Source organism: Salvia hispanica, chromosome 3 (assembly GCF_029641045.1).
Source record: "Salvia hispanica isolate PSC_SH4W2 chromosome 3, Shi_PSC_v1, whole genome shotgun sequence".
Classification (NCBI taxonomy): domain Eukaryota; kingdom Viridiplantae; phylum Streptophyta; class Magnoliopsida; order Lamiales; family Lamiaceae; genus Salvia; species Salvia hispanica.
The window spans coordinates 11,507,299-11,531,858 of record NC_142694.1 but is presented as its reverse complement, the minus strand read 5'-3'; the positions used below and the strand labels follow the sequence as shown (position 1 = coordinate 11,531,858).

The 24,560-nt window shown below is 35.7% G+C and overlaps 6 protein-coding genes across 8 annotated transcripts; 3 read left to right on the top strand and 3 right to left on the bottom strand.

Moving 5' to 3' along the window:
• Positions 1–1,937: 1,937 nt before the first annotated feature.
• On the top strand, positions 1,938–4,153 carry LOC125213032 (cyclin-D3-1-like). Its single transcript, XM_048113380.2, has 4 exons — positions 1,938–2,508; positions 2,570–2,765; positions 2,851–2,984; positions 3,615–4,153. The coding sequence occupies exons 1-4, from the start codon at positions 2,050–2,052 to the stop codon at positions 3,786–3,788; spliced, it is 963 nt and encodes a 320-aa protein (XP_047969337.1). The 5' UTR covers positions 1,938–2,049; the 3' UTR covers positions 3,789–4,153.
• A 3,650-nt stretch (positions 4,154–7,803) lies between these two features.
• Positions 7,804–10,668, bottom strand: LOC125216391 (DNA-directed RNA polymerases II, IV and V subunit 3-like). Its single transcript, XM_048118085.2, has 3 exons — positions 10,128–10,668; positions 8,876–9,113; positions 7,804–8,322 (listed from the first exon to the last, which is right to left on the bottom strand). Exons 1-3 carry the CDS (start codon positions 10,574–10,576, stop codon positions 8,050–8,052), a joined length of 960 nt encoding a protein of 319 aa, XP_047974042.1. The 5' UTR covers positions 10,577–10,668; the 3' UTR covers positions 7,804–8,049.
• Positions 10,669–10,824: 156 nt separating this feature from the next.
• Positions 10,825–12,474, top strand: LOC125215212 (ribosome biogenesis protein). The gene is made up of 5 exons (XM_048116566.2): positions 10,825–10,979; positions 11,089–11,147; positions 11,370–11,407; positions 11,767–11,915; positions 12,003–12,474. The coding sequence occupies exons 1-5, from the start codon at positions 10,960–10,962 to the stop codon at positions 12,196–12,198; spliced, it is 462 nt and encodes a 153-aa protein (XP_047972523.1). The 5' UTR covers positions 10,825–10,959; the 3' UTR covers positions 12,199–12,474.
• Positions 12,475–12,854: 380 nt separating this feature from the next.
• LOC125212285 (stress enhanced protein 1, chloroplastic-like) lies at positions 12,855–14,265 on the bottom strand. Of its 3 annotated transcripts, none has more exons than XM_048112404.2 (4): positions 14,087–14,256; positions 13,921–14,001; positions 13,574–13,758; positions 12,855–13,163 (listed from the first exon to the last, which is right to left on the bottom strand). In XM_048112404.2, exons 1-4 carry the CDS (start codon positions 14,139–14,141, stop codon positions 13,140–13,142), a joined length of 345 nt encoding a protein of 114 aa, XP_047968361.1. In that variant the 5' UTR covers positions 14,142–14,256; the 3' UTR covers positions 12,855–13,139. The 3 variants fall into 3 exon arrangements, with proteins under 3 accessions (XP_047968361.1, XP_047968360.1, XP_047968362.1); XM_048112403.2 differs by having other exon boundaries at positions 12,855–13,179; positions 14,087–14,253; XM_048112405.2 differs by lacking the exon at positions 13,921–14,001 and having other exon boundaries at positions 12,855–13,179; positions 14,087–14,265.
• Positions 14,266–14,895: 630 nt separating this feature from the next.
• On the bottom strand, positions 14,896–17,473 carry LOC125211826 (reticulon-like protein B11). Its single transcript, XM_048111765.2, has 6 exons — positions 17,280–17,473; positions 16,974–17,154; positions 16,466–16,607; positions 16,291–16,360; positions 16,026–16,202; positions 14,896–15,253 (listed from the first exon to the last, which is right to left on the bottom strand). Exons 1-5 carry the CDS (start codon positions 17,329–17,331, stop codon positions 16,033–16,035), a joined length of 615 nt encoding a protein of 204 aa, XP_047967722.1. The 5' UTR covers positions 17,332–17,473; the 3' UTR covers positions 14,896–15,253; positions 16,026–16,032.
• Positions 17,474–18,244: 771 nt separating this feature from the next.
• On the top strand, positions 18,245–23,007 carry LOC125210586 (uncharacterized). The gene is made up of 10 exons (XM_048110122.2): positions 18,245–18,481; positions 19,071–19,138; positions 19,606–19,631; positions 20,250–20,340; positions 20,625–20,720; positions 21,638–21,706; positions 21,904–21,962; positions 22,045–22,167; positions 22,444–22,515; positions 22,593–23,007. The coding sequence occupies exons 1-10, from the start codon at positions 18,395–18,397 to the stop codon at positions 22,664–22,666; spliced, it is 765 nt and encodes a 254-aa protein (XP_047966079.1). The 5' UTR covers positions 18,245–18,394; the 3' UTR covers positions 22,667–23,007.
• Positions 23,008–24,560: the final 1,553 nt, after the last annotated feature.

Genomic DNA, 24,560 nt, shown 5'->3' with positions numbered 1-24,560 from the left:
TGCATTACACTAGCTAATTTTATCAAGTTGACAATAGAAGTGGGGCCATTTTAACTTTGGAGGAGAATTCCCAAGACCAATTGATGGTTTCACCAAGCATCAATTGAATTTGATGTTGGAGTTATTCGTTAATTAATGATTAAACTGGATGACAACTCCACTAATTAAAGTCATTAAACAATTGGTTCCTCGAATGTAGATGGAATAAGCTGCCATGGTTAAGCTGGCATTGATAATTAGCCCCATTAAAGATTTACTATTCCACAGTGACTATGTATAGGTCTTCTTTCAAAAATAAAATAAATACAAATTCCGCGACAGTGAAAATTAAATTATTAAGGTAAGCTAGAGGGTTTATAGGTTTGGTTAAAAGGTAAAAAAACAAGAGAAATGGTTAAACATTGATGCAGAGGTGTGGACCATCATAGTAAGTAGTAGTGTACTCATAAATTGAAATTTGTGCTTTTCCCTCATTGCCATTGGGTTATTGATTCGTATTCAAGTTTTACTTTGCCGGTCAATTTATTTTACATTATAAGTATGTCAAATTTCAAAAATTTATGCAAAACGACCTTACACGAAACCGAATAAGACCAAAAAGGCAAATGTGTGATGTGGTGGATATGAATTATGGTGTCACACGGTTTGAATTTGGGGTGAAAAACTATACCCACCAAATATATATATGAATATGGTGTTAATGTTTGTTTGCATTCCATGGGTGGTTGTTTTCGCGGGACCTCCCTGTATGTAGTGTGTGCCTCCCCATTTTCCCGCCACTAGGGAATACAAGAAATCACCTAGAAAAACACATATTAATTCCATAATTTGATTTTTTTTTTGGGGGGTCGTCTTTGGGTTGAGAGTTTCATTCACAAGTCGGGTTCGGGTTAGGTCTTATTGGGTTGGGCTGCTATCATATTGACTTGATAACGATACAACCTGCACGATCTATCACCCCTGGAGTTATCGCCTACTTAGGTGTAGTACCTTCACTCTATCTTTGGATGGTGGGATTCACTTGTGTTCTTTCTTTGTTTGAGCTTTCTGATACCTGCGCTGACCTTTTAATAGGCTACGAATTTCATTTCCTATCATCAGTGACTACAATAAGTTTATGCGGTTTCACACGATACACATGCCAAATTATTAACTTTGCCATTTGGATTTGGATTTGCCGTCGATTCCACGGAGCAACAACTTTGGCTCAATTGTCCAGGGTTGGGATTCACTTTTGTTCTTCATTTGTTGTATCGCTTTTGCCTTTTGCGGATGATCTTCTTCACTTCGTATAACCCTACGAGTTTCATTATGTGGATGTACCACGAGAAATCACCCAAAACAAATACAGTATTGCTCTAATTTTGTAAGTTTCCACATTTGAAGGCACGCGCACACTCTTGAACCTAATCATCATCACATACATATAAACTTACAAAAAAAATAACAAAATATATCGACAAAGAGTTGACGATTTTTATTGTGTTAGTGTACGACATTCTTTAGCGCCACTCATCTTCTAGATACACTGATTCAATCAACTCTATGAATTCATCACTTTTCGGGTAGGAATAGTACTAAATAAAAACTATACATTTAATAAGATAAAATACATTAGATTTCGCTCAATTATATATTTATACGGTGACTCCAATTTATTAGAATTTCTTTAATCCACAATTAATTGACATAATTTAGCTTTTCATCCGCTCATAATTAATTGACACTTTAACCTATTACTATTACTTCACTATTTTAAATTTTTGAGTGATAAAACTCACATTACATCATATTTTACAAATTCTTTCAAACTACATCTTTTAAAGTCCGAATTGAGTCAAGTCATGATGATTAACTGTGAATCTAATATTGTGCATTTATTAGTAATTGAAACACTGCATCATTTACTAACACATCCAACTACTTAAACAACAAAGCGTGACACCCTATGATGAAAAAAACTCCACCTTTTATCTCTCTTGTCAAGAAAGTGCAGCGTCCATTCATATCCATGGACGAAATGGAGATTGCTTTACTCTCTTCGTATAAATGAAAAGCAACACCAACACCAACACCAACACCAACACCCCTTCTCCTCAACCAACAATGGCCGTGGACCACACCCGTTACTGCGAAGAAGAAACTACTCCTAAAAGCGAAATCACCTCAAACCACAACACCTCCCGATTCCAATACGATTCGAAATGGGACGACGAAGACCTCCAATTCCTCCTCCGCAAAGACAGCCAACAAACTACGCCTCCCGAATCCAGTCGCCTCTCTTCATCAGCTAGAAATCAAGCCGTCGGAATCCTTCTCAAAATCGCTTCGCATCATAAATTCTCCGCCTCCGCCGCCGTCCTGGCCGTCAATTTCGTCGACAGATTCTTGCTGAGTTTGAAGGGAGATGAGAAGCGGCCGTGGCTGACGCAGCTTGTGGCCGTTGCTTGCCTCTCTATTGCCGCCAAAGTTGAAGAAACTCACGTTCCTCTTCTCGTAGACCTTCAAGTATGTGTTTTTTTTTGTTAATTTTATAATTAGGAATTTAGTTGCTGATTGATTTTTGAAGGTGGAGGATGCGAAGTATTTGTTCGAGGCGAAGACGATTAAGAGAATGGAGCTTTTGATTCTGTCCGCGTTGGATTGGAGGATGAATCCGGTGACTCCTCTTTCGTTCATTGATCATTTTGTGAGGAGGCTTGGGTTTGCGATTCATTTGGGGTTTCTGGCGAGCTGTGAAGATGCTGTGATTTCCTTCGTTTCCGGTGACTCATCTCTTTCTCCTCCCTCTCTGTAATGTGATTTATCATGTGAGTGGTTAAAAGTTAAAACTAAAATTTGGTGGTGTAGATTGGAGGTGTGTGGAATATTCGGCGGGAGTTGTGGCGAGTGCGGCGATGCTTCACGTCGTCAATCAGGAGGAATACTGCGGCTTTGCGCTTCAGTGTGAGAAGATGATGTTTGAGGTCCTTCATATCAGTAAGGTTGCTTTCTTCCCTCTTGCCACATCATCTTTATGTCAAATTATTCAAATATACAATCACTTTTATTTACTTATCTCATTTATTTTAAGAAATGTAAACAAAATTGACCTGGAATATATATATTAGTTTTATAATGAAACGTGAGTGAAAAAAATTAGTGAAATATGCGATCAATTACAATATCAAAATAAGAGTTTTATTGTGGAACTGAGGGAATAACTATAATAGTTCCATATGTTTAAATAATTATCATATCGTGGCTAATTTTACTGAATAAGAAACAGCTTAGATGGCTATGAAAATTACAAACTTTATGATCTACTGTGATTTAAATTTTGAAAAACAGAGGGCGTCACCAAAAATTTAACACACTTGATAATTTATTTGTTAAATTGAGTATTCTTGTTTTAACATTGTTAATTTATTTGGGAAATTGAGTATTCCTGTTTTAACTCGTCCGCCACGGTATAGTGATTTTGGAATTTGACTTTTCGTCATGCACGTGGCTGCGTTTGTGTGTCAGCCTATGCAGTAATTTTGATATTTTATTACTCCCTTTTTTAAAAAAGTAATGTATCTTTTCATATTATTAAGACCATTAATTGAATGATGTGTGCTGATTTTGAACAGATGGAAGTGGACAAGTGTAGCATGCTTATCTCAGACATACATCCAAACGACAAGAAGAAGGTCTCAAAACGCAGAAACTGCGAATTGAGTGGAAGTTGGAATGATGCAACAATAATTGATGGTGAAGTTGCAAATGATCATAACCCTATTTTAAAGAAACACAAGAAGCATTGAGGCAGGCATTAAGCCACCTTCCTCAATATTCAAAAATCAAAATCATCTCTCTCTTCAATAATAATTAATGTATGCTTGCTGGAAGCAAAGAAAAGTTAAAAAAGCTTTTACCATCACTTGCAAATCTGTGCACAAACAGAGAAGAAAGAGAGAGGGAGAAGTGAGAAGTGTGTGCTATTTATGGGTAAATACCAGGACTGCCCCTGGATTCCAATTGTGGACATGCCTAATTTAATGAATGGAACCATATTGTTGAGCTTACTGTGTGTTTCCATTTGTAAGAAACTCCTAGTTTCTTACTTTGCAACTTTGTTTGCATCCTAACATTGGAATAAAACAGATTCATTTTCTGGAATTCTGGTAAATAGCCTTTGCCATTCACAATACTTTTTTACTACCAAATTTATGTTTAATTGGAACTCTTCACACAATTTTAGTTTACAACCCTATTACTAGTTTTTAATACTACTATTTTCTTTCTCTTGCCAATGACTAAGTTTTTGATCTAGGAAAAATTGGGCGTGTCTATTTACCTACAAATAAGTAAGTAATGTTATGTAGTATACTAGTATTTGAATAATTAAGAATTTGAATAATCAACCAGGAAAAGAAAAAAGCTATAGCATTTAGGATGTTCTAAAGTAAAATATTTTAATCTCTTTTGGTTTATTTATTCTATGCCGGTCAATTTATCTAATTTATAATATATTCAACTTAAATAAAACTATAGAAAACTACATTTCTATTTTAGTGTAGTTTGGTAAAAAAAAAAAAGTTAACTATTGTATTGTTAACATTGAACATAAACATTTTTAATTCTTGTTTTATTTTTTTCAATTAACTTATTGAATAGCTACTCCATTTTTATAAGTTTGACTTCAAATTTTATGGTGGGCCCTAAAAACTACTTGTTGATCTAAACATGATGCCATATTTGCTTTTATAAGTAATTAGATTGGTGAGATAAATAGTGAGTAAGAAAGTAACATTACACATTCATATCTTGAATTATCACATAATGATTTACATACTCCATATTGAATAAAATACCTTCCCTCCATACTTCTTTTGATGTAAATTGTGAAATGTGGTGAAGTGTAAAAAAAGGCCTTTGGTGACATTTTTGGTTTTGTTTGACATTCTTTTGGATTATTTTGTGGTCACAGCTGTAAAGCTGTGAAGGACAGAATGAGATGCTCCCAAAATTATCAAACTTTGGCCCCTCTTTTCGATTTCACAATCCCTCAAATTTTGTCACTTTTTCCTAAGTCAATTTCTATTATATCATAGTACTACATTACTTTGTTCTTTGCTATTTGCATTCCAATGTGTGTCTAATTGGTTAAGCTCATATGGATACAAATTGTGATTTTCTCCTAATAATTTTAATCCATCCATTTGTCTATTTATTTGTGTTGCACATTTACTGGTAAGTCAATCAATTATTGCATTTAATTTTTCTTTTTTTCCCCTTGAACGCATACAAATTCGATTAACTACTGGAGGCAACATTTAAGATAATCCTTTATAGATAATGAAAACTAAAAGATGAACTTAATTTGAAGTACTACAATTTTTCTTGATTTTCGCAAGTTTGAACAAAATTATTGCCCTTGAAGCAAATATGTCAATTTGGCCCGCCCTATCACCATATTGATCAAAATTTACATGATACACATGAATACAATGCAACATCAAATTACTATTGACACATTATACATATTGTCCTAATTCATACAAGGTGTGCTACTCTGATTAGATTGAACAGTCCCGATTCTTTTTAGGTGTATCAAGTTAAAATAAGGACACTAAATTACATTTAATTTCAAAGATGGTTAAAATTTATTGAAATTTTATTAATGCCTTACATTTGACCTATTTGCATTTTTAAACGAAAACAAACACGATCAGACTACAGAGAACAAACATGAACAAATAATAGACAGGAAAGTCAACTCTTGACCTAATTTCATTTCTGAGGTACATACATCAACTCTTGAATTGTTCCGAATTTGTGTTTTATTATGAATCTTGCTTGCTGGTTCTTCAATGATTGTACAATAAATGTAGTATTTGATTTCTAGATGGAGCACTGGCTTCTCAATTTTGTTTTCAAATTTGTGCTTAATTTAATGTACATGTGTTCTCTAGGTGTATTTAACTTCCTTATTTTATATATATATATAAGTGCTCTAGCTCATTTCTATGTGGATTGTGTCACTTTAATATGTCAACGAGACAACGACACTTTTAGTGCTTTTGGAACTTGAGGGATTTAAATGTAAGTGTGCAGAGGGTAGTTTTAATTTTTGTTCATAAGTAATATTTAAAAATTTGATTTAGGACATTATTTATATTCACAAGACAATGTAATGTGAAGGATAGCCATGTATATACACTACCGACACAAATCCCTCACATTTATTGTTATCCCCAAGCATCCTAGGAAGTGGTAGATCTTTTTTTTTCCTACACTCACCAGTTCTGTAGTTTTGACTTTTGACTCAACGTGATATCTTGGAGTAGATCAATAGTGTATAGAAAGTTTAGAATGACTTAAAATAATTACTCCCTCCGTCTCATTTAAGATGGTCACATTCTTGAGTGACACAAAATTTTAAGAAGTGTTGTTAGGTGAAATAAAATAGAGAGGAAAAATATAGTTGAATATTTTAACGAGGAGGGAGGAGAGAGGGGTTTATCTCCAAAATTGGAAAGTGACCATCTTGATTGGACAAACAAAAGAAGAAAGGTGGTCATTTTTGAGACGGAAGGAGTAACTATTTGAGAATAAATGAATGAATAAACCAAGCAATATAATATGAAGGTTATTCCTCGAGAAGAAACTCAATCTTGTATTAGTATGTTGATTGAAAAGTCAGCAATCTGCATGAGAGGTATAGATTGACGGCTGATATTACATTTAATAGACCCAAAGACAAAACATTAGATTTTCCACCCACTATTAGTTCAATAGACTATTTGAAACCTTTGAACAATCACAACTATTTTGTGTGTATACGAATTAACTTATAACATAAAAATATGTTTTTATCCATCTCAAATTCACAACTAATTACAACTGAGTATATTATCCCACCCCCACTTTAGTTGCAGTGCGCTCTAGAAGCCTGCAACTAACCGGTGGTCGCACCAGACCACCACCAATTCCCGGTCACTCAGCCCTCCTCTTCAATGCATGAGACCAGACCGGACTACCATTTTCGCGGTCCGGTCCCATTGAGGTACGGGATGGGCATGCTATCTTGATTTTCAATATATTTTGAAAGGTAAAGGACAGACAACTCTAAAATTTATTGACGAAGTCATTTATTCAAGTCCAAATCGAGACTTGCGAGGGAATTGCAACTTATTATCGAACAGATATACTGATAGCATTGAATGCGAAGTGATGAAGGCCAGTCTATTGTCATCCACCTTCTGATTCAGGTGGTCCAATCTGTTTGTGCTGTGAGTTTGATTGGTTTATTTTCAATTTCCAAATTTTATACTGTATTCCATTGATTTATTGTTTTAAATACATACTGAAATTAGATAGACTTGACATACTCAATAACACACTCGATAAATTTATCAAAAGGGACAAATGACTTTTGTTTAGAGTAAACTATGTACATAAAATTTCAGTTATTTGCAAAATATTGATACTACCATATTCGATAAGACTAAATATTATGCATTGATGATAACTATACACACAAGAAAACATTAAATTACAAGTTAACTGTTTCATTAAATGTAGTATCTACCACAGAACACTTGTCAGGAGGGGGATCTGTGAAATCTGGTGGTTAAAAAATTCAGATAGATTTTCACACCACTTTCACATTCATACAGTATATATATTGAGGTTCGATCACTAAATAACCTCTTTCATATTATAACCAAATAGATAAAAGAAATGCCCCACACCCCTTGCAACTTTTGGTGTACAAAATGGAACATCTTGGGATTTAGATTTGGATGCATCAACATAGATAATAGGTTCACCATGTAAAACCGAACTAACAGGGTTTCTCATAAATACGAAACTGCTTATCCATCGACAGTTTCAGAAAAGATTGGATAAGTTTTTTAGCCACATAACGCATCACTACATGAGAATCCTCCATATGCAAAGTCTAGTGAAATTTGAAGTAATTACAGCACTTAGTAGCAGATTTCATACACCTTAAAGTTAATTGAAGCAAAATGCATACCTTGATAAGAAAGATGGAGTTATAACAGTCAGTACATGGAATCAGCCCCCGCGCATATGTGCTCCCAGCTCGCCAAACTGCTCGTCAGCTTCCACAGTGTCTGCTGACAAGCGAACAGCATCTAGCTTCTGCTTCAGGATCTCGATGGCATTGATTAACAATTGGGATGCCTTTATGCCTCCAGTTGTCTCTACCGTGAATATGAAACTGTCCTCTTTGGCATGGATCTCAACAAGGCCGGGCTTCCCCATTGCTTCTGCTTTCTTGAGAACTTCATCGTCATACGTATAATTCTCAGCATTGTGCACATAGACCTATGAAAAGGGGCCAAATTAGCAATGGCAGTTATGTAAAACCTCAAGGCTAACATTCTGGTAGTCTAAATAAAACTATTTCCAGAGGATAATGATCCTGTGAAATCTATTTTTTATTGGAACAATTGAAGAAGTCAGTACCAGCCTGGGCTCAGGATATCGAGCCACCACAAACAAGAAGTTCAACAGTTAATCAAAAAAATATTCTACAAAAGTTCTTCTTACTCTTCAAGGAATGGATTCATATCCATTCATATAAAAAAGGTTATGTCGTTATGCGAAGACAGTCAAATACACGACTGCCCATTTATCTCAATAATTTAGTTTACCTTCTTTGCATATGAAACCAACATTAAGCAGCAACTTATTATCAAAATAAACACTTAAACAGGAAAACATGTAAAGTCATTTAAGCTGTCATGAGCACAAAAATTCAATATGATCAAGCAATTATCAAGAAATGAAATCAGGGAAGAACCAGCATAAGAAACATACATATTCAAAGATGAAATAATTCCATGCCAAAAGAAGCCTACCAAGATGAATGATTTACCTGCCCATTGCGGGGGTTAATGTCAAACACTTTTGTGGGACTGCTGTCAACAAACTCTTGTTTCTCTGCCATGCTCAAGGTTTCCATTAACTCTTCGTTGATATAGATCTCAGGTTCATACATGAAAGTGACAGTTGCTGCAGGCGACCATTTGGCATGATCTTTCCCAATTCCTTTCCGTGCTATGGCTCTCAAAATCAACTCCTGACCTCGGCGAAGCTTCACAATTATGATTCCCCTACATCATGAATAACTTGAACTGGTCAGATCATTTATATAGTACAAATGATTGTGGATCATACCAGCAAATGTAGATTGGGAAATAGAAACATAATATGAACAGAAAGAATTAAAGGAAAACTTGAAAACAACACTAGAAACAGAGTATCACCCATTTATACTAGATATAGTGGGAATGGAACATAACAACCACCCAAAAAGACCTATAACCAATTCATGCACCTTACATTGACAAGTATTCTGTCAATTTAGTCATTTGAGTAATGAAAATGACAATTAATGCCAGAGCTTGTATTTTTGTACCAGGGTGACAGGGTCAACCAACACTCCTCCCTTCAGCCCCATCACTGACCTCCCACCACCCACCATAGGGAGGGAGGGAAGATGGAGAGATAAGAAAATCTTACGTATTCAAAATGCTCCCGCCTTAGAGGATTACAAATATGTATACACATCTTGTATTTTCTTAGTAACTTGGCATGGTTTTTCTAACTTAGTACGCCTTCCAAATTCCTTTAACAAACAATACCTTTACCAACTGTGCAGAAAATTAGAAGAATCTCTATTTACTAAAATTTTTACAAGGACTTAATGATACTTCCTTGATTTCCACATATCATGGATCTTGAATCAGACTGTAGGCCATACAATCTATCAGTTTTCCCTTTAATTCAACTACATTGTGCCTTTTTCCCCTAGAACAATTTCTCCCCACTAAACGTAACTCGCTTCCCAGCTGAACGAACATCAATAATATTTTTGAGTTCGAGAACAGAAAATACTCTCACTACCAAACAAATTAAAGCTTCAAAATTTCCAAAAAGAAATACTCGATCAAACAGAGACAATTTTCACCAAATACTGTAGCTCAAATTTTATTTAGCCATTCACTCAGCTAATCAGTCCACACAACCCAAAAAATATAAATAAATTAACGAATAAAATCATGCACATAAAATGTAAACTAGCAGTCTAGCACATAAAAACATCGTGTCGAGAATAGCATAACTACCTAGACTCCGTGTTATCGATTGTGGACGAAGCATCGGAGAAATCGACGGGAACAACTGTGTGGTCCGAGCTGTAGAGGTCCTTCGAGGTGACATCGAGCGTAGTGTCGTTAATGCACTTGGCGCGAAGATGAAACTCGACGGAGCAGTACTCACACTGGCCATCGCCGTCGCAGGCGTCGCAGTCGCGGGAGAAGCGCATGGCCATGGCGCGCTCGCTGATGAGAGGGATCAGACCTAGGCGGTGGGCGATGAATTCGTCGTTCAAGACGGAAGAGTTGACCTCGATTTCCACCAAATCGATAGCGATGGTTGGGACCTCGGAGATCATCACGCGGCGGAGGGCGTTGGCGATGCTGGCATCGGTCTCTCGCAGCTCGAACTTCATGTAGTCGTCCTTCACCTCCCGAATTTTGATTTTGGGGAATCTCTGGTACGAAACGCCCTCCATTTCGATTTCTCCTCTCTCTCACTCACCACCTCTCTCTTGAAAGGGTTTTGGTTTAAACCCTATTTTCTGACCTTCGAAATGAAATTGGGGGTAAAATCGTTTCTAAAAAAATGAGTAGTACGTTGCACTGTAGTATTTGTACTATGCTTTATTCCTGAAAATACAATATTTCGAAATTGCGATTGGGCTTCATTGCAAAAAGGCCGTTTTAGTGGGCTTGAATATAACAGTGATGATAACTGATAACTCTCTATCAATCAATTTCAATGAACTTTTCTCTAAACCCTAATCATTCACCATTGAATTTCTAGCTCAAATTCGACTTGATAAATTTCGGATTCGTCATAATAATCATCCGCGAGGACTGAAACTGCATTCTACCGATGGGAAAAACCAGCGCACGGTAAAATTTATTGAAAGTTTCCTGAATTGTTTAAGGAGGATTTGTATTTGCGCTTGACATAGTTCTAATTCCTTTTTTAATGTTAACGTTGGTTGCACAAATTTCTCAGTGGTGAAGCAAAGTCGAGTGCAGATCGCAAGTTCGATAAGAAATTGGAATTTTACGAGAGTAAGGATATGAATTTTGTATTTCCAGTTACATTGTTAGATATGTTCCTGAGCATTGCACTTAAATTTAATGAGTTCATCACTGTGGTGTCTGCTGCTAGTGAACGCATTAGAAATATTCCTTAAGCTATCGTAGTTTATCTACATTTATGTAATGGAAATTAATTGGTAGTGCTAAACTAACAACTACGAATCTCATCATCTCTGTTATTTTGGCTTGTAGAGGTCAGAGCAGCAGTTACCAGCAAAGCTATTAGCAAGGTATGGTTTCTGGCTCTTAAACTACACTGGTGAATGTATGTGATATTGTGATGTATGGCCTTTAATCAGCTTGCTAGATATTAGAAATGGGCCACTCACCCCTTAAAAGGCCTCATAAGGGGGAGGGTTATCCACACTTATATAGGTGAGCTAGGATCCTTACCAAGTCGATGTGGGAGAAGATATAGAGAGTTTTAACACTAAATGTTAGTATTGGCTATTAAGTAATAATTTAAATTTGAATACCAACGCAATCGGATATCAATTCACCTTGTGATATGTTGGCTTCTCATAGTGGTTCTAAGGTTGTTTCTAAACAATTATCTGCTAGATTCTGATTAAATGTTGTTTTGCAACAGGAGCAAAAGCAAAAGAAACGAAGCAGACAAAAGAAACTAAAAGCATATGATCTGACTTCCCTCACAGAGTGCCTCCCTGAGTTAAAAGCTCCCTCAGCATCAGTACCGGTTGAATTGAAACTTAATTGCAAGAGGAGAAATGACCTAGTGTGAGTTTAGAAAATATGTGTAACGATTGACACTATTTTCTTTTCTCATACAAACTATTCACTTGTTTGTATGCTGTTTTTTCTCAGGGTTAAAGAGAGTAATAAGTTGAAGATGGTTATCAATCATCCGGTTTACCAGTCGGATCCTTTAGCTGCTATTTATCAGCATTTGCAGACGACACAGCCTGCCCCTGACAAGAAGCCTAAGAAAAAGGATGGTAAATCTAGAAAAAGTAAGACGAAAAAGAAGAAGTCTAAAGATACAGAGTCGATGGATATATAAATGCAAGGACTGGATTTCTTCATTTTTTGCTATGGGTACCTTCTCGCACCAGTTTCTCAAACAGTTCTGCATGCTGCCTGACATACTTGGAGATGGGAAGCTGTAACACTGAATCTATCAGTAAATGGTGGTCATGAACTATTCGTTTAGATTTCATGGTATGTGCATAGTTAAGGCAGCCTATTTTTGTTAGGACTTTGCTGCAGTATAACTGAAAAAACAGTTAAAAGGAGATTTTATGTGCCTGAATGTAAGAAATGAATTGTGATTTTTTTCTTTGGGGCGATTTGTGCTTTCTTTCGATTTCATCATGGTACCTCAAATTTATTGTTCAATACTGGAGTACTAAATTGCTATGATATGCTCTTGGAGCTCCAGATTTTCTTGCTACACCTTTCAAGCTTGAGATGTACAGTGGTATTACTAACTTGGCTACGGATACACTTGTAAGTTATTCACTCTAGCCAATTTAGGATACTGTCAGAGCAATTGCCATGAAATTTGAATTGCCAATCATGAGAAAATACTGGATTTTCAGTGTCTTAAAAATCTTCATCACTTGCCATGACATTTGAATTATTAATCAAGAGAAATGTAAAAGCAATTTCTGAGCTTGTGTATTTAGGCATTAATCGCTAAACGAATGACCATGGCTGTTGTGTGTCGATTGAAAATCAGGAAGATAAGTGGTAAAGAAGGGCATCAGTATCTTTACACTTTGAAACAAATATGATTTCTATGCTTAAAGTAGATACATCCATACATCCTGCAAAAGTACATACATAGTAGAGTTGCGTTGTATATAGCAGACAGCATCTTCAAGGTAAACAAATGAATTGTATTGTAGACACACCATGTAGAAAGAAAGTAGATTGGTCAATTCTTTGATGCAGACTGGAAGATGAAGACTGCAGTAAGAACTCCCACCAACGCTGTCACTGCTAACGCCACGGTTGGCAGAGGATCTGTGAGGCCAAAATTCTGCCAAATAAGAAGAAATACATAATACAAGAATCATCTAAAAGGAAAAGAAAGGAAAGGAAACGAAGTTTATATCATCGAACAACTAGTGTGCTTCCAAATCTTGATATCTTTACAAACGATGGTACTCCATTTAAAACCTATAGAAAAAACTAGAATAATTCCCAGCCAACTTACAAGGAAGCGCCTACCAAATCACTTGCTTTAAATTATCATAGACTATAGAAAACTTGGATTAGAAATAAGAGGCACCCCATTTTCTATACATCCTTGGTCCATGGAGACCATCTAAACAGGCTATTCTTTACTTTTAGCTGAGTTTCATTATTTGACAACAATTACAAAGAGCCACCCCTTTCTATTGCACACACATGCTAAATCCGAGATGGCGTACCTCAAGGAGCCCTTTGCCGGTGGCAACCTCAACACTAATAGCGGCGGCAAAGCCAACCATAGCGAGCCGTCCCAGCCATACATCTAAACCATTGCCTTCTTCCTTTGTACTCTGCTCACATCTTACAGACACTGATGTTGAATTCAGACCAGCAGCCTTTCTCCTGTAGATTGGTGTTCGAATCGCTGAAGAACAGCACAAATTATCACATTCTCACTTTCAAAACCACGAATCTTAGCTATAACCAATGCCAATTTAGACGATTCAAAATCAAAATCAAGCAAGTTATCTTGTACAAGCACAAAATATGCATCAAATCAGAAGCGCAGAGCATCGAGATTTCTCACAGAGAGGAGAACCGGTGGCGAATGCGGTGCTGAATTGACGAGAAGAAGAAGCTAATTTAGATGGATGAGGTATGCGAATATCTGGACCGTAATCGTTCAGAGGAGTTAGAATAGTGGTACTTGACGCTTCACAAATTGTACATGAGAAAAAGCAAAATTGTACTACCGCGAATGGAGGCGTAGCAACAGAGAGAAGAAGAAGATAGCACGGCGCCCGCCATTGGATCCTTCAGTTACTCAGCCAACGATGGCCTCGAGAAATTCCGGAAATTTGAGAGGTGGGAAATATCCCACACTTGTCCCTTCAGCTTTGCAAAAATATTAGTAGTAGTAATATTCATTCCACTCGTATCATATTCCATCAACTAATTTTATTCAGATTTATATTTCATTAACTTTTTCCTACTACTTTTTAAAACTTATTCAAAAAAAATGAGAATCCTAGTAACCAAAAGAAGGAATACTACTCAATTTATTCATCCTAAAATTAAGTCAACTTACTCCATTAAAATACAATTCTCCTATCACGAATAACTTTTTTTCATTGACATTGAAAAAATCATGTTGTACATGATGTTACTATTAAATTATGTTGTCTATGCATAGAAGACAACATTGCTTGGTTGTAAAATACTATCAATATGGAGTATTAAATGGTAGCTCTCCAATTTTTTCTTCTCGTGATAATTACGAACAATCTGAAATTTCAGATCTTTCCATTTTTTTTAAAGTTGCGAGACAAATCAAAACTTGCATTATTAAAATTGCGAGACATATAAAAATTTGCATTATTAATGTATTCTGAATTATTGTCCATAATTGACTAAATTTTGAAATGTGCTCCAATTTGTAAGCATGCACCCTGTCCCTGTCAGCCCGATGTTTTTACCTAACCGTCTCAGTACACCCCGCGTCCTGACGGTACTGGTTTATTCTAATGCAAGCAATACAATATAGATGTACACAGGCGGGAACTGATCATTACAAGATCCATAGAATTCGAATTAGCACAAACGGAAATAGTATACACAAGAGTTGCATAAATGGCATATTGTAATGTTACTTACAAACGAATGCTTCACCACCACATCAACATACTACCAATGATAACTTGTTCAAAACTTCAGCTATAGACAAGTGAGGAGAGAACTATGGAGTCTGCATTAACGGTTGACATCACTATGAAACAAATAACTGAAACGAAAACAAGAAATAAAAGAGCACGCGGTTAAAGACTATACTGGCTGACACCCTTCATTCACTGATGTTCTCAAAACTTGATTCAACCGTCACAGTTAGAATGCTAAGCATTACGCAACCAAGTAAAAGGCACCTGCAAGTAGCATTGACACTTCATAAATTAACTACTCCACGACTAAAGCACAACAAGCCATGACCTTCCAGATTTTAGATGAGAAATCCCTCCTGAAGAAGAACTACAAAAACAATGTCTGAATGTTCTCACATTGTCCATAAATGACAAACCGATTATTACCATGATTATAAAAATTGAGTAAATGCCAGAAGTTAGGTAGTAACAAGCATATTCATCTCATCCATGCAGATAGAATTTATGTCACCTCATTAGACATTCACTGTGAACTATTTACAAACATGTGCAAGAGAAAAAATGTGAACTTATACGAAGGAACCGAAGCATATATCAACCAATAGATATCTTTTAAATGTATCCAACAGACCTTTAAGTTATGTCAGCAGATTAATAAGGTAGAATACTTATTTAATGTGTCAAGTTTTGGCCAAAACATAGTACTCCAACATCATAATTTTCCTTCAGCAGATGTATTGAGCAACAAAGCTGTTTTACTAGTCTAGTCCAGCAGTTGTTCTGCAAAGTTAAATAAGCATATTTTCAAACTTTCAAATACTTTAAATGTGGCATGTACCTACTTAATTTGTTAAGACATGTTTCCAGACAGCAGATGGCAATCACTTTATCAGAAATTAAAGGGAAAAAATGAAAACAATATGATTTGCGAAGTACTTTGAGGTAAGTGGAATGTGCAGCTAGCCATAGTACACTCATAACAATACATGTATGAGGAGACAGATGTGCATTTATATATAGGGAGATGAGAAATTACAATGAGTTTACTCGGTCTTCTTCTCCTTCTTCGAATGAAAAGGGATCTTTTGAAGTATTAGACTATCAATCTTCTCATACTGTACCCGAGCAATGTCATAGGCAACACTCATCTTATCATCAATTGGATTTTGGTACTTGTCATACAGCACCGGAAGTGTTAAACTAAGAAGAACGCCTGTTGAAATATAGTTCCAACAAGTAAGCAATTGAAATTGGCATAACAAAAACTTGCAAATACTATATACAGCACACTTCACACTTACAAATGTATATCAGTGTCAGAAAGTTGAAGAAACTGCCAATGTAGGAAATCACCCACAATAGTGCAGCAACCTAATAAACATGGCAAATAAGACCACAGAGTCTCCACAGTCAGTGATTGTGACAATGAGAGTGCACAAAGAAAGCGTCAATCAGGAGCATAACTAAGCAAAACACCTTCAAAAAAACTCTCCGGTTTCCCCCAATCGCAATGTCATGTGCAATTGACAACACGTAATTTACCCAGACTCGCATCTCATCAGCAGCCTTGACAGTAGTCTCTTCCGAAATTTCAAGACTTGGCAGTGGAGGCAGTGGTCTAAAGTCATAGACAGAATTCTCTATTCAATTTCTAGAATTTTACAATGAATTAAACTATATCATGTAAAAGGAACCCCAAACCCCTTAATAAAATTGAGGAACACCATACCGGAAAAGATCCATACACCAATTTCCAGATCAACCAACAAAATATCATTGCCAAAGAGCCTAATGCTCTACCATTAATGCACTTGGGTATTGTTTTCACTATTGAAAAGGCATGACCAAGCTTACCTATAGCGGATAAAATTATTCGTCTAGTTCAATCGACTAGCAGATAAGAGCACTACTCATCTACCCCAATGTCAATCAAAACAAAACATTTTAATTAAGCACATAAATACAGATGCATCCACTCATCTACCTATTGAGAATCGACGCAGATTTAGCCCAGCAGAATAGTATCACGATGAGCAACAATAAAACATTCGACATAAATGACAGTAAATTGTATCCGGCCCTCTCGAAAAGGAACCAGAGCGCAGTTGAAACCACGAGAAAAGCGGTGCTGCGAGTCCATTTTCTCCATAGTATCACATCAGCAACTGCATCACAATTATGAAAATCAATTGAATGAGATAGGTAGATTAAATCACAGCGAAACCAAAACAGTGCACATAACATTGGAATGATCGATTACAATCGGAAACAGAAGCGAGTATGATAGTACCTGCACCACCGCCTAACACGCGATGAACAGAAGATCGATGAGATTTGTCCATGGGATTTTTGGAATGGATCCGGATCCGAAATGGAAAAAGGAAGTTGAGAGATTCAGGAAATCGAGGGAGGGAGAATTTGAAGAGTAGTGACTGCCGATTTCTAGATTTTACTGTGCAGTCGGTTTTTTTCCAACTTCCTTTTCATTCAATTGCATATTAGATGTCATAAATAATCAATACTACTATTATGCATTTTAAATGGATTTGATTTATATTAGTTGTTGACTAATCATTTGGGATATTTATTTATTGAAATAATTTAGAATAAACTACAAAAATAATATCTGAACCATATATATGTATATTTGAGGTACTTACTTATTTAAGGTATCATTGGTACATAAATTCATGAGATTATAGAAAATGATGTTAATAATTAAATCATAGTATAAAGCATCAAACTTATGAGTAAATACTCTTTTGTTTAATTCGTTACTATAATAGATTTTTATTTCATACTTATAATTTAATATTGAAACATTATATTTTGTAATTAATTGTTTCACATTTATCATATTTCTAAATTAATTTTTTATTTGTAATTTTTATATAATAATATTGTCTTTAATTTTATTTAATTAATTTATAACCTCAAATTAATGTTTCAAACTATTTTAGTCCATACATTGGACGGGTGTGATACTATCGTCCCACCACAAATGATGAATTTTTTTTGGGTACGAGATTTAAGGAATTGATATTTAATTATTTATTAAATATAAAATGTTTCGTTTTTTCGTGATCGGACAAAATGAGTATAATTATATCCAATTATATTTTTAGAAACAAGAGGATTTTATTTTTGACCACTACAACAAGAGAAATGGGCCTCAAAATGTAACTAATATATTGGGCCATACGATTCGACCCGCAACCGAAATCGGAGCCCAGTTTAGCATTTACAGTTGAGCGAAAAGCTGGCAGGTGAGAGGAGAGGAGAGGAGGGAACACCATAATTACTACTTGAAATCTTCAAATCCAATCCACCGATCACAGAAGTAAAAGTAAAATATACTAGTACTCCCTATCAATCATTCGCAGAGAAGTGAAGAAGAAGAAGAACATGTTGCCTACCGCCTCAACAAAGGGCCGATCGGGCCCGCAACCCCGGCCGAATTCCTTCTTCCCCTACCTCCGCAGAATAGTCAAGGTTTTGCGTCCTTCCTCCAAAATTCTCACGCATATGCGTTTTTCTCCGAATTCGTGCCGGAAATTTCAGATCTGATCACGATTTTTCTTCCTCAATTTTGATGGATGGTTTCCTAAGTGTTGCCTCATTGCAATTTTGTGCCGACTTTGTGGCTTGATTAGTCGGTGATAGTCTTTTGTTTTGGGCTGTGGAGAAATAGGCTGATTAATCAAGGAGGAACGCAATTCTCATGTTGTTCTCATTCGGTTTGCTGTTGTTGATAGGGTGATGGGAGTTATTTTTAATAGGAGCATGAATTTTCAGGATTAGAGCTGGTGGTAGCTGGTGCATCGACCAAATGAATGTTCTCTAGTAGAGAACGTTAGGATATAGTAATTGGTTATAATATAGCTTTAATGGAGCATTTTTTTCTAAATTAATTCGAAATAGAAGTTCTAAGATTAAGATTTTTATGTACTAATAGAAATTTTCAATTGTTGCAATTATCATTAGCATATGTTTGACTAGTGAGATATGTTTCCTGCATGGACATGTTTTTGGATTTAGCATTTTCTCTCGGTAACACCAATTATTGTGTGGTCAATTGCAGTGGCAACAGATGGATATTGAATACACTTTCTGGCAAATGCTTAACCTATGCACATCACCAAAAGTCGTGTGCGTATCCAACCTCTGCATATTATTCTTGGTTTTTCTGTAAATCTGAAGTCTGAACCATCTTAATGTTTTCATCATATCCTTCACTGTGTTGAAAGTTTTTCAGACAGATAGATACATTTTCAGTTCTGCTAATTTGTGGGTTCTTGTACTACTATCGTATATTTGGTTTTGGTTTGGGTTTCTACAATTATAATTTGGGAAGATATACGGAGTTTTTAAAAATTAGTCAATCTGTAAACTACTACTATGATTCTACAATAAGCCAAATGAGGTTATACTTTTTTTATGTGGATTCTACATATGATAATCATCAATAATTCTTGTGAATTAGATAACATGTTATAGTGCTTGCACTATCACTTTTAAAGATAGTAATGTAAAATCAAATGGCTTCATGATTTTTTTTACTTACTTGAATCTTGTGACATTATTTTGGTATTTCACATGTGGAACGATGGGTGCAGATATCAACACACCAAGTATCACAAGCGTGAGTTTCCTCTTTGATCTCTTGCGTACTTTTGTTTTGCTGAAGATTGTTTTTCCAATGACAACCATCTTATATGATGCTGTGATACTTTCATTACTCGTCCCATATATTTTTAACTAATAAAATTATTTTTCAGCTAAGTCTTATTTGTAATGGAGCCATATCTGCTAATGCTATTGCCAAACATTAATCACCCCGTATGTTCAGCTCAGTTTAGTTACTGTAATAAGATATCTTCACTCTTTAGGTATTCTTACATATTTGCAGCTTTAGCTTCAACATTGTCCAGCTAAACTCTAAGAATCTATCTTCAGGAAGATAATACTATCTCATTTACTTAATGGTGTTGCTTTGTGGAACACTAAGTCACTAATAGTATATTCTCTGATCTCTCTGAAGGTCTACAAACCAATTTTTTTTTTACATAAGTTGGAAAATCTATATGTTCACACTGATAGTTCCATATAGACCTGGTTAACTTATATTTAATCCATTTAAATTTTTCCTATGCCGCACATTTAAAATTTCTAAATCCTACTGGTTTTAAAGAAGTGTTTAGCTGCTAATTACTAATGCCCTAACTCCCCATAATATATAAGACATTCTTTTCTTTTGCAGAAACAAAGAACCAATGGGCTCGTGATGATCCTGCATTTGTTGTCATATGCAGTCTTCTTTTTTCAGTTTCCCTTATTGCATATTGTGCTGCGTAAGTATCTTTAACGCTTTGTCTATCATGCCTGATATCATTATTATTAATCAGTGTGGTAAACAAGCCCTGCCTAGCATTTCTTTTGTAAACTGTAACTAATAATATGTTGTTTGAATATCAATCCTATTGCCATTGTGTCAGTTCATTCAAAAAAACTCTTTTTTCAGACCAAACTTCTGTTTTTCCTTTGTTTTGTCTTCTTTCAAAATACACTAATTTGAATCACTGTATCATATTTGCTGATCACCCTTATACTATCGTTGTTTTTTCATGTGGACCAGGTACGACCATAGTGCAGGGCATGCTGTTTTTGTAGTTATATCATCTTTGTTCGTCCATTTCTTTCTAATTGGTGCAATTTTGGCTACATTTTGTTGGTAAGGAAATTTAAGAACATGAATTGTTAATTACATGCATTTGGGAATAGCTTCCTCAATTTTGTTCTTTTATTTCAATCAGTCACTTTTTAAAATCTCTCATCCCCTGAATCCTAAATGGAGATACTGCATTTCCCTGACTAAGATTTTAGTATATTCAAGCAGTTCCAAGTTATTTTAGATTCAATGACCGTGAAAGGTCTCTTCCTGGTTGTAGAATCCGTAGTAGTCTGCTGAGGCCTAAGTTCTAAGGTTTAATGAAGAAATACTCCCTCATACTAAATCTGTTGGGAAGAGTTAGGTTTATATTCCATGAAGCATCTCGTATTACTGCAAAAGTTTTTCGTAAGATGAACAATGAGGGAAGTATTAGAAATGGGCCACTCACCACCTTAAATGGCAAGGGGCACGGTTATCCACACTCATATAGATTAGATGAGATCTTCACCACGAAAGACTCATCGGGCTTCCATCACGTGGGTAGGCAAGACAAGAGATAAAGAGAACAATCATTGATGTGGGCCGGAATGAACATCGGTCTTCCACTCATGAGGTAGATAAGAAATAAATAGATCCATCGTCGACTTGGGTCAGCTCTGATACCATATTAGAAATGGGCCACTCACCTCCTTAAAAGGCCTCATAAGGGGGAGGGTTATCCAAACTTATATACATTAGATGGGATCTTCATCAAATTGATGTTGGACAGAATTTAAGAGATTTTAACAGGAAGTATGGAAAAAGAAGTAGCATCTTCAGAACTTTTCACATTGACATCCACACATATGCATTAGAATTGTTGCAATTCTGGCTTTATTGCATCATGGAAGTTTGTTGAGACAACTGCATTATATATGTCTATTTGTGGATGTCATGATAGTCTGTCTAACTGACAATTGTTTGTCCATTTTCTCCAGGTTTTTCACTAACAATTATCTCCGAGAAGAAGCTCCGCACAGTTACGTGGTGGAGCAACGGGTGGAATGGCAAGTATTTTGAGCTATCTATCAGAGTCTGTTTTGTTTGCTAAGTAATATTTATCCCTCTCTATTGGGTGACTACTTGCTTATGTGACTACAATTACTTTTGTTTCTGTTACTATTATTTAAGGTACTATTGATTTTATATGTATTTATGTGTGTCTATTTGAACTAAGGTCTAACTTTTCATTGTCCTTCTGAAGGTTGTACGCCTTTGATGTACACTGCAACTCTTTCTTCCCTATGTTTGTACTGCTTTATGGTAAGTGTAAATTGAAAATGTGCGAATAATCCTCTCAAACAATATTCTAGATAGCTATGACATTTATGTCTGTTTTTTGCAGTTCTTCATTATTTCTTATCACCTCTGCTAGTGGCTCATGGTTTTATTCCCTTACTACTTTCAAATGTGCTCTTCATGGTAGCTGTATCCTATTACCATTACCTAAATTTCTTAGGCTATGATGGTGAGTCGTCTTACCTAAAGCATTTACTATCATTTTTCATTTGTAAAGTTGCAGTGAACAATTTACATGTAAAGTCCAGAAATGTTAGAGGCTAATTTGCCACCTTTTGCTGTGAGATGATAACCTAGCCTTGCAGTGGTGACAATTTATTTAAAAGTCCATTTAACACTCAATAATCTGAAGTCCCATTAAAATAGAATGCAATGGATTTTCATACTGGAAAATATTTTTGTGAGTCATATTTTTGCATTTTCTTATCTTGCTTCATTGGTGCAGTATTACCCTTCCTGGTGAGGACCACTGTGTTCCTGTATCCAATTGGTGTTGTTCTAGTTCTTTCCCCCATATGTAAGCATCTTGGTATAAATAATAACTTGCCTTCACCTTGTTTGCTCAAGTTTTGAGTAATTTACTCTTTGTTGCAGTATGTCTAAGTGGCTTCAACCCATCGAGATATTTCATGAACATGTATTTTAGTCAAAGGCAATACATCAGCTAACAACTCCTCACGTAGCATGGCACTACCCGAGACGATCCTGTTAACCCAGTAGCTTGATACTGGTTTTTTTCACATGGGATAGATCGGTGGAGAGAATTGTCTCGGCACACTTCAACTAGTATGTTAGGCGCTCCGCTTCTGAGTAAAGTAAGAATGCATCGGAGCGCTTTAAGTGGTCTCTTCCTAACTAGGATCGCGGGTTAGGCGTAGCATTTTTGTAATACTTTTTGCTTCTTGACCGACTCGTATTCTGAGCTTACTATCAATGGCCTTCAATAGTGAATGTTCATAATAGAGAGATTACTGCACTTCTAAGAGTAACGGTTCAGATATATGCCTTAGTCTTGTGTATCCCTTCTAGCATTTCAAACATTTATTTTAGTTATAATAAACCATTTATTTTAGTTATATAATAAACCGTTCACTCTCTATAATGATATCGAATAGATCGTCTTTATACAACAAAACACCTCATAGAATGCAATATACTTCATACTCTAACACATAGATTTATATTACTAATTTATTAATCTAGTACCCAAGTCAATCAAATTAGCCACTAATTATAATGGTATGGATGAAGTGCTCTCTCTATAAGTAACAATTTAACAATTTTTATATATGTATACGAACTCACATATTCTTCAAAGTAGAGAACCGTAATCCAATAAAATGGACGTTGAATTAAGTAATAACAATATTATTATAAACTTGAACCGATCTACAATAACATGCAACTCAATACTAGATAGTATATAGTAATTGGTTGCTAATATAAGATACAAATTCATATCCTAACTTCGGTGTATAAGATGTGTATAATGATAATTATCAATAGTAAATTATGCACATAGAAATGCTAATCCGTATCTCAAAACTTATTTTCTTCCACGGGCTTGGCCGGAACATGACCGTTACCTTCTCCCGGGCTCGGGCCCGAATGAATAGCTGCGACAAGACTCCCCTCCCTATTTTGAACTCCATTTCCATCTCCAGGAAGTGGGCCCGATCTCATACCCATGACAGGATTTCGCTTACCATAATCTTTCCGATCAAACGCATGTCCAACTCCTGGGCTCGGGCGCGAGTACACATCCACGACAGCATTCTTCTTTTGACCGATTTCATGTCCAGCTCCTGGGCTTGGCCCGGACTTTGCTACCTCCACCTCTTCGGATGATATTATCCTTCTTGACTCGTTCCCTTGCAGTCCTGATTCCTTTGATAGTAATCGGGCTTGAATCCCGGGCCTTATTACCAGAGAGAAGAGAAAAAATACTACTACGAAATATGCAGATAGTTTAGCCATTAGCTTTGTGTATCAAGCTGCTGAAAATGGGATTTCCTTAAGAATATGAATCCCAAGATATTTGGTGCAACAATTTATAGATTTCAGAAAGTGGGCTTAACGATGGAGATGGTTTTGACTACGTTAGTTTAAATTTTTGCTTATCTTATAAAATAAGTGCAATCTGTGTTGTTGATGGCTATCTAACAAGTCAAGCAAAAGTAGACCTATCACATTTGATAAAATTAAATATTGTAAATTTTTATTAACCAATACCTAGTTACATGCATAAACTTTTTTCATATCCAATTTCTCTGAAAATGACATGCATATGACATAAATATATTGAGATCTTCAAAATTTAAATCATTTGCATTTCGTATCTTCTATGCATATCATGAATAGAGTGTTGCACCCGAGTATCATGATGTATAATTTTTTTCTTGCTCAAAGTTAAACTGACGAACATAGTTCACCAATAATAGTGAAAATTTAGTTATCACAAAATAAATGCAGTATACTGAAAAGAACAACAAAGAAGCTAGCAAAAGACAAAAACCAACGAGCAACCAACAAAAACACACAACAATATGATAATATCCGACA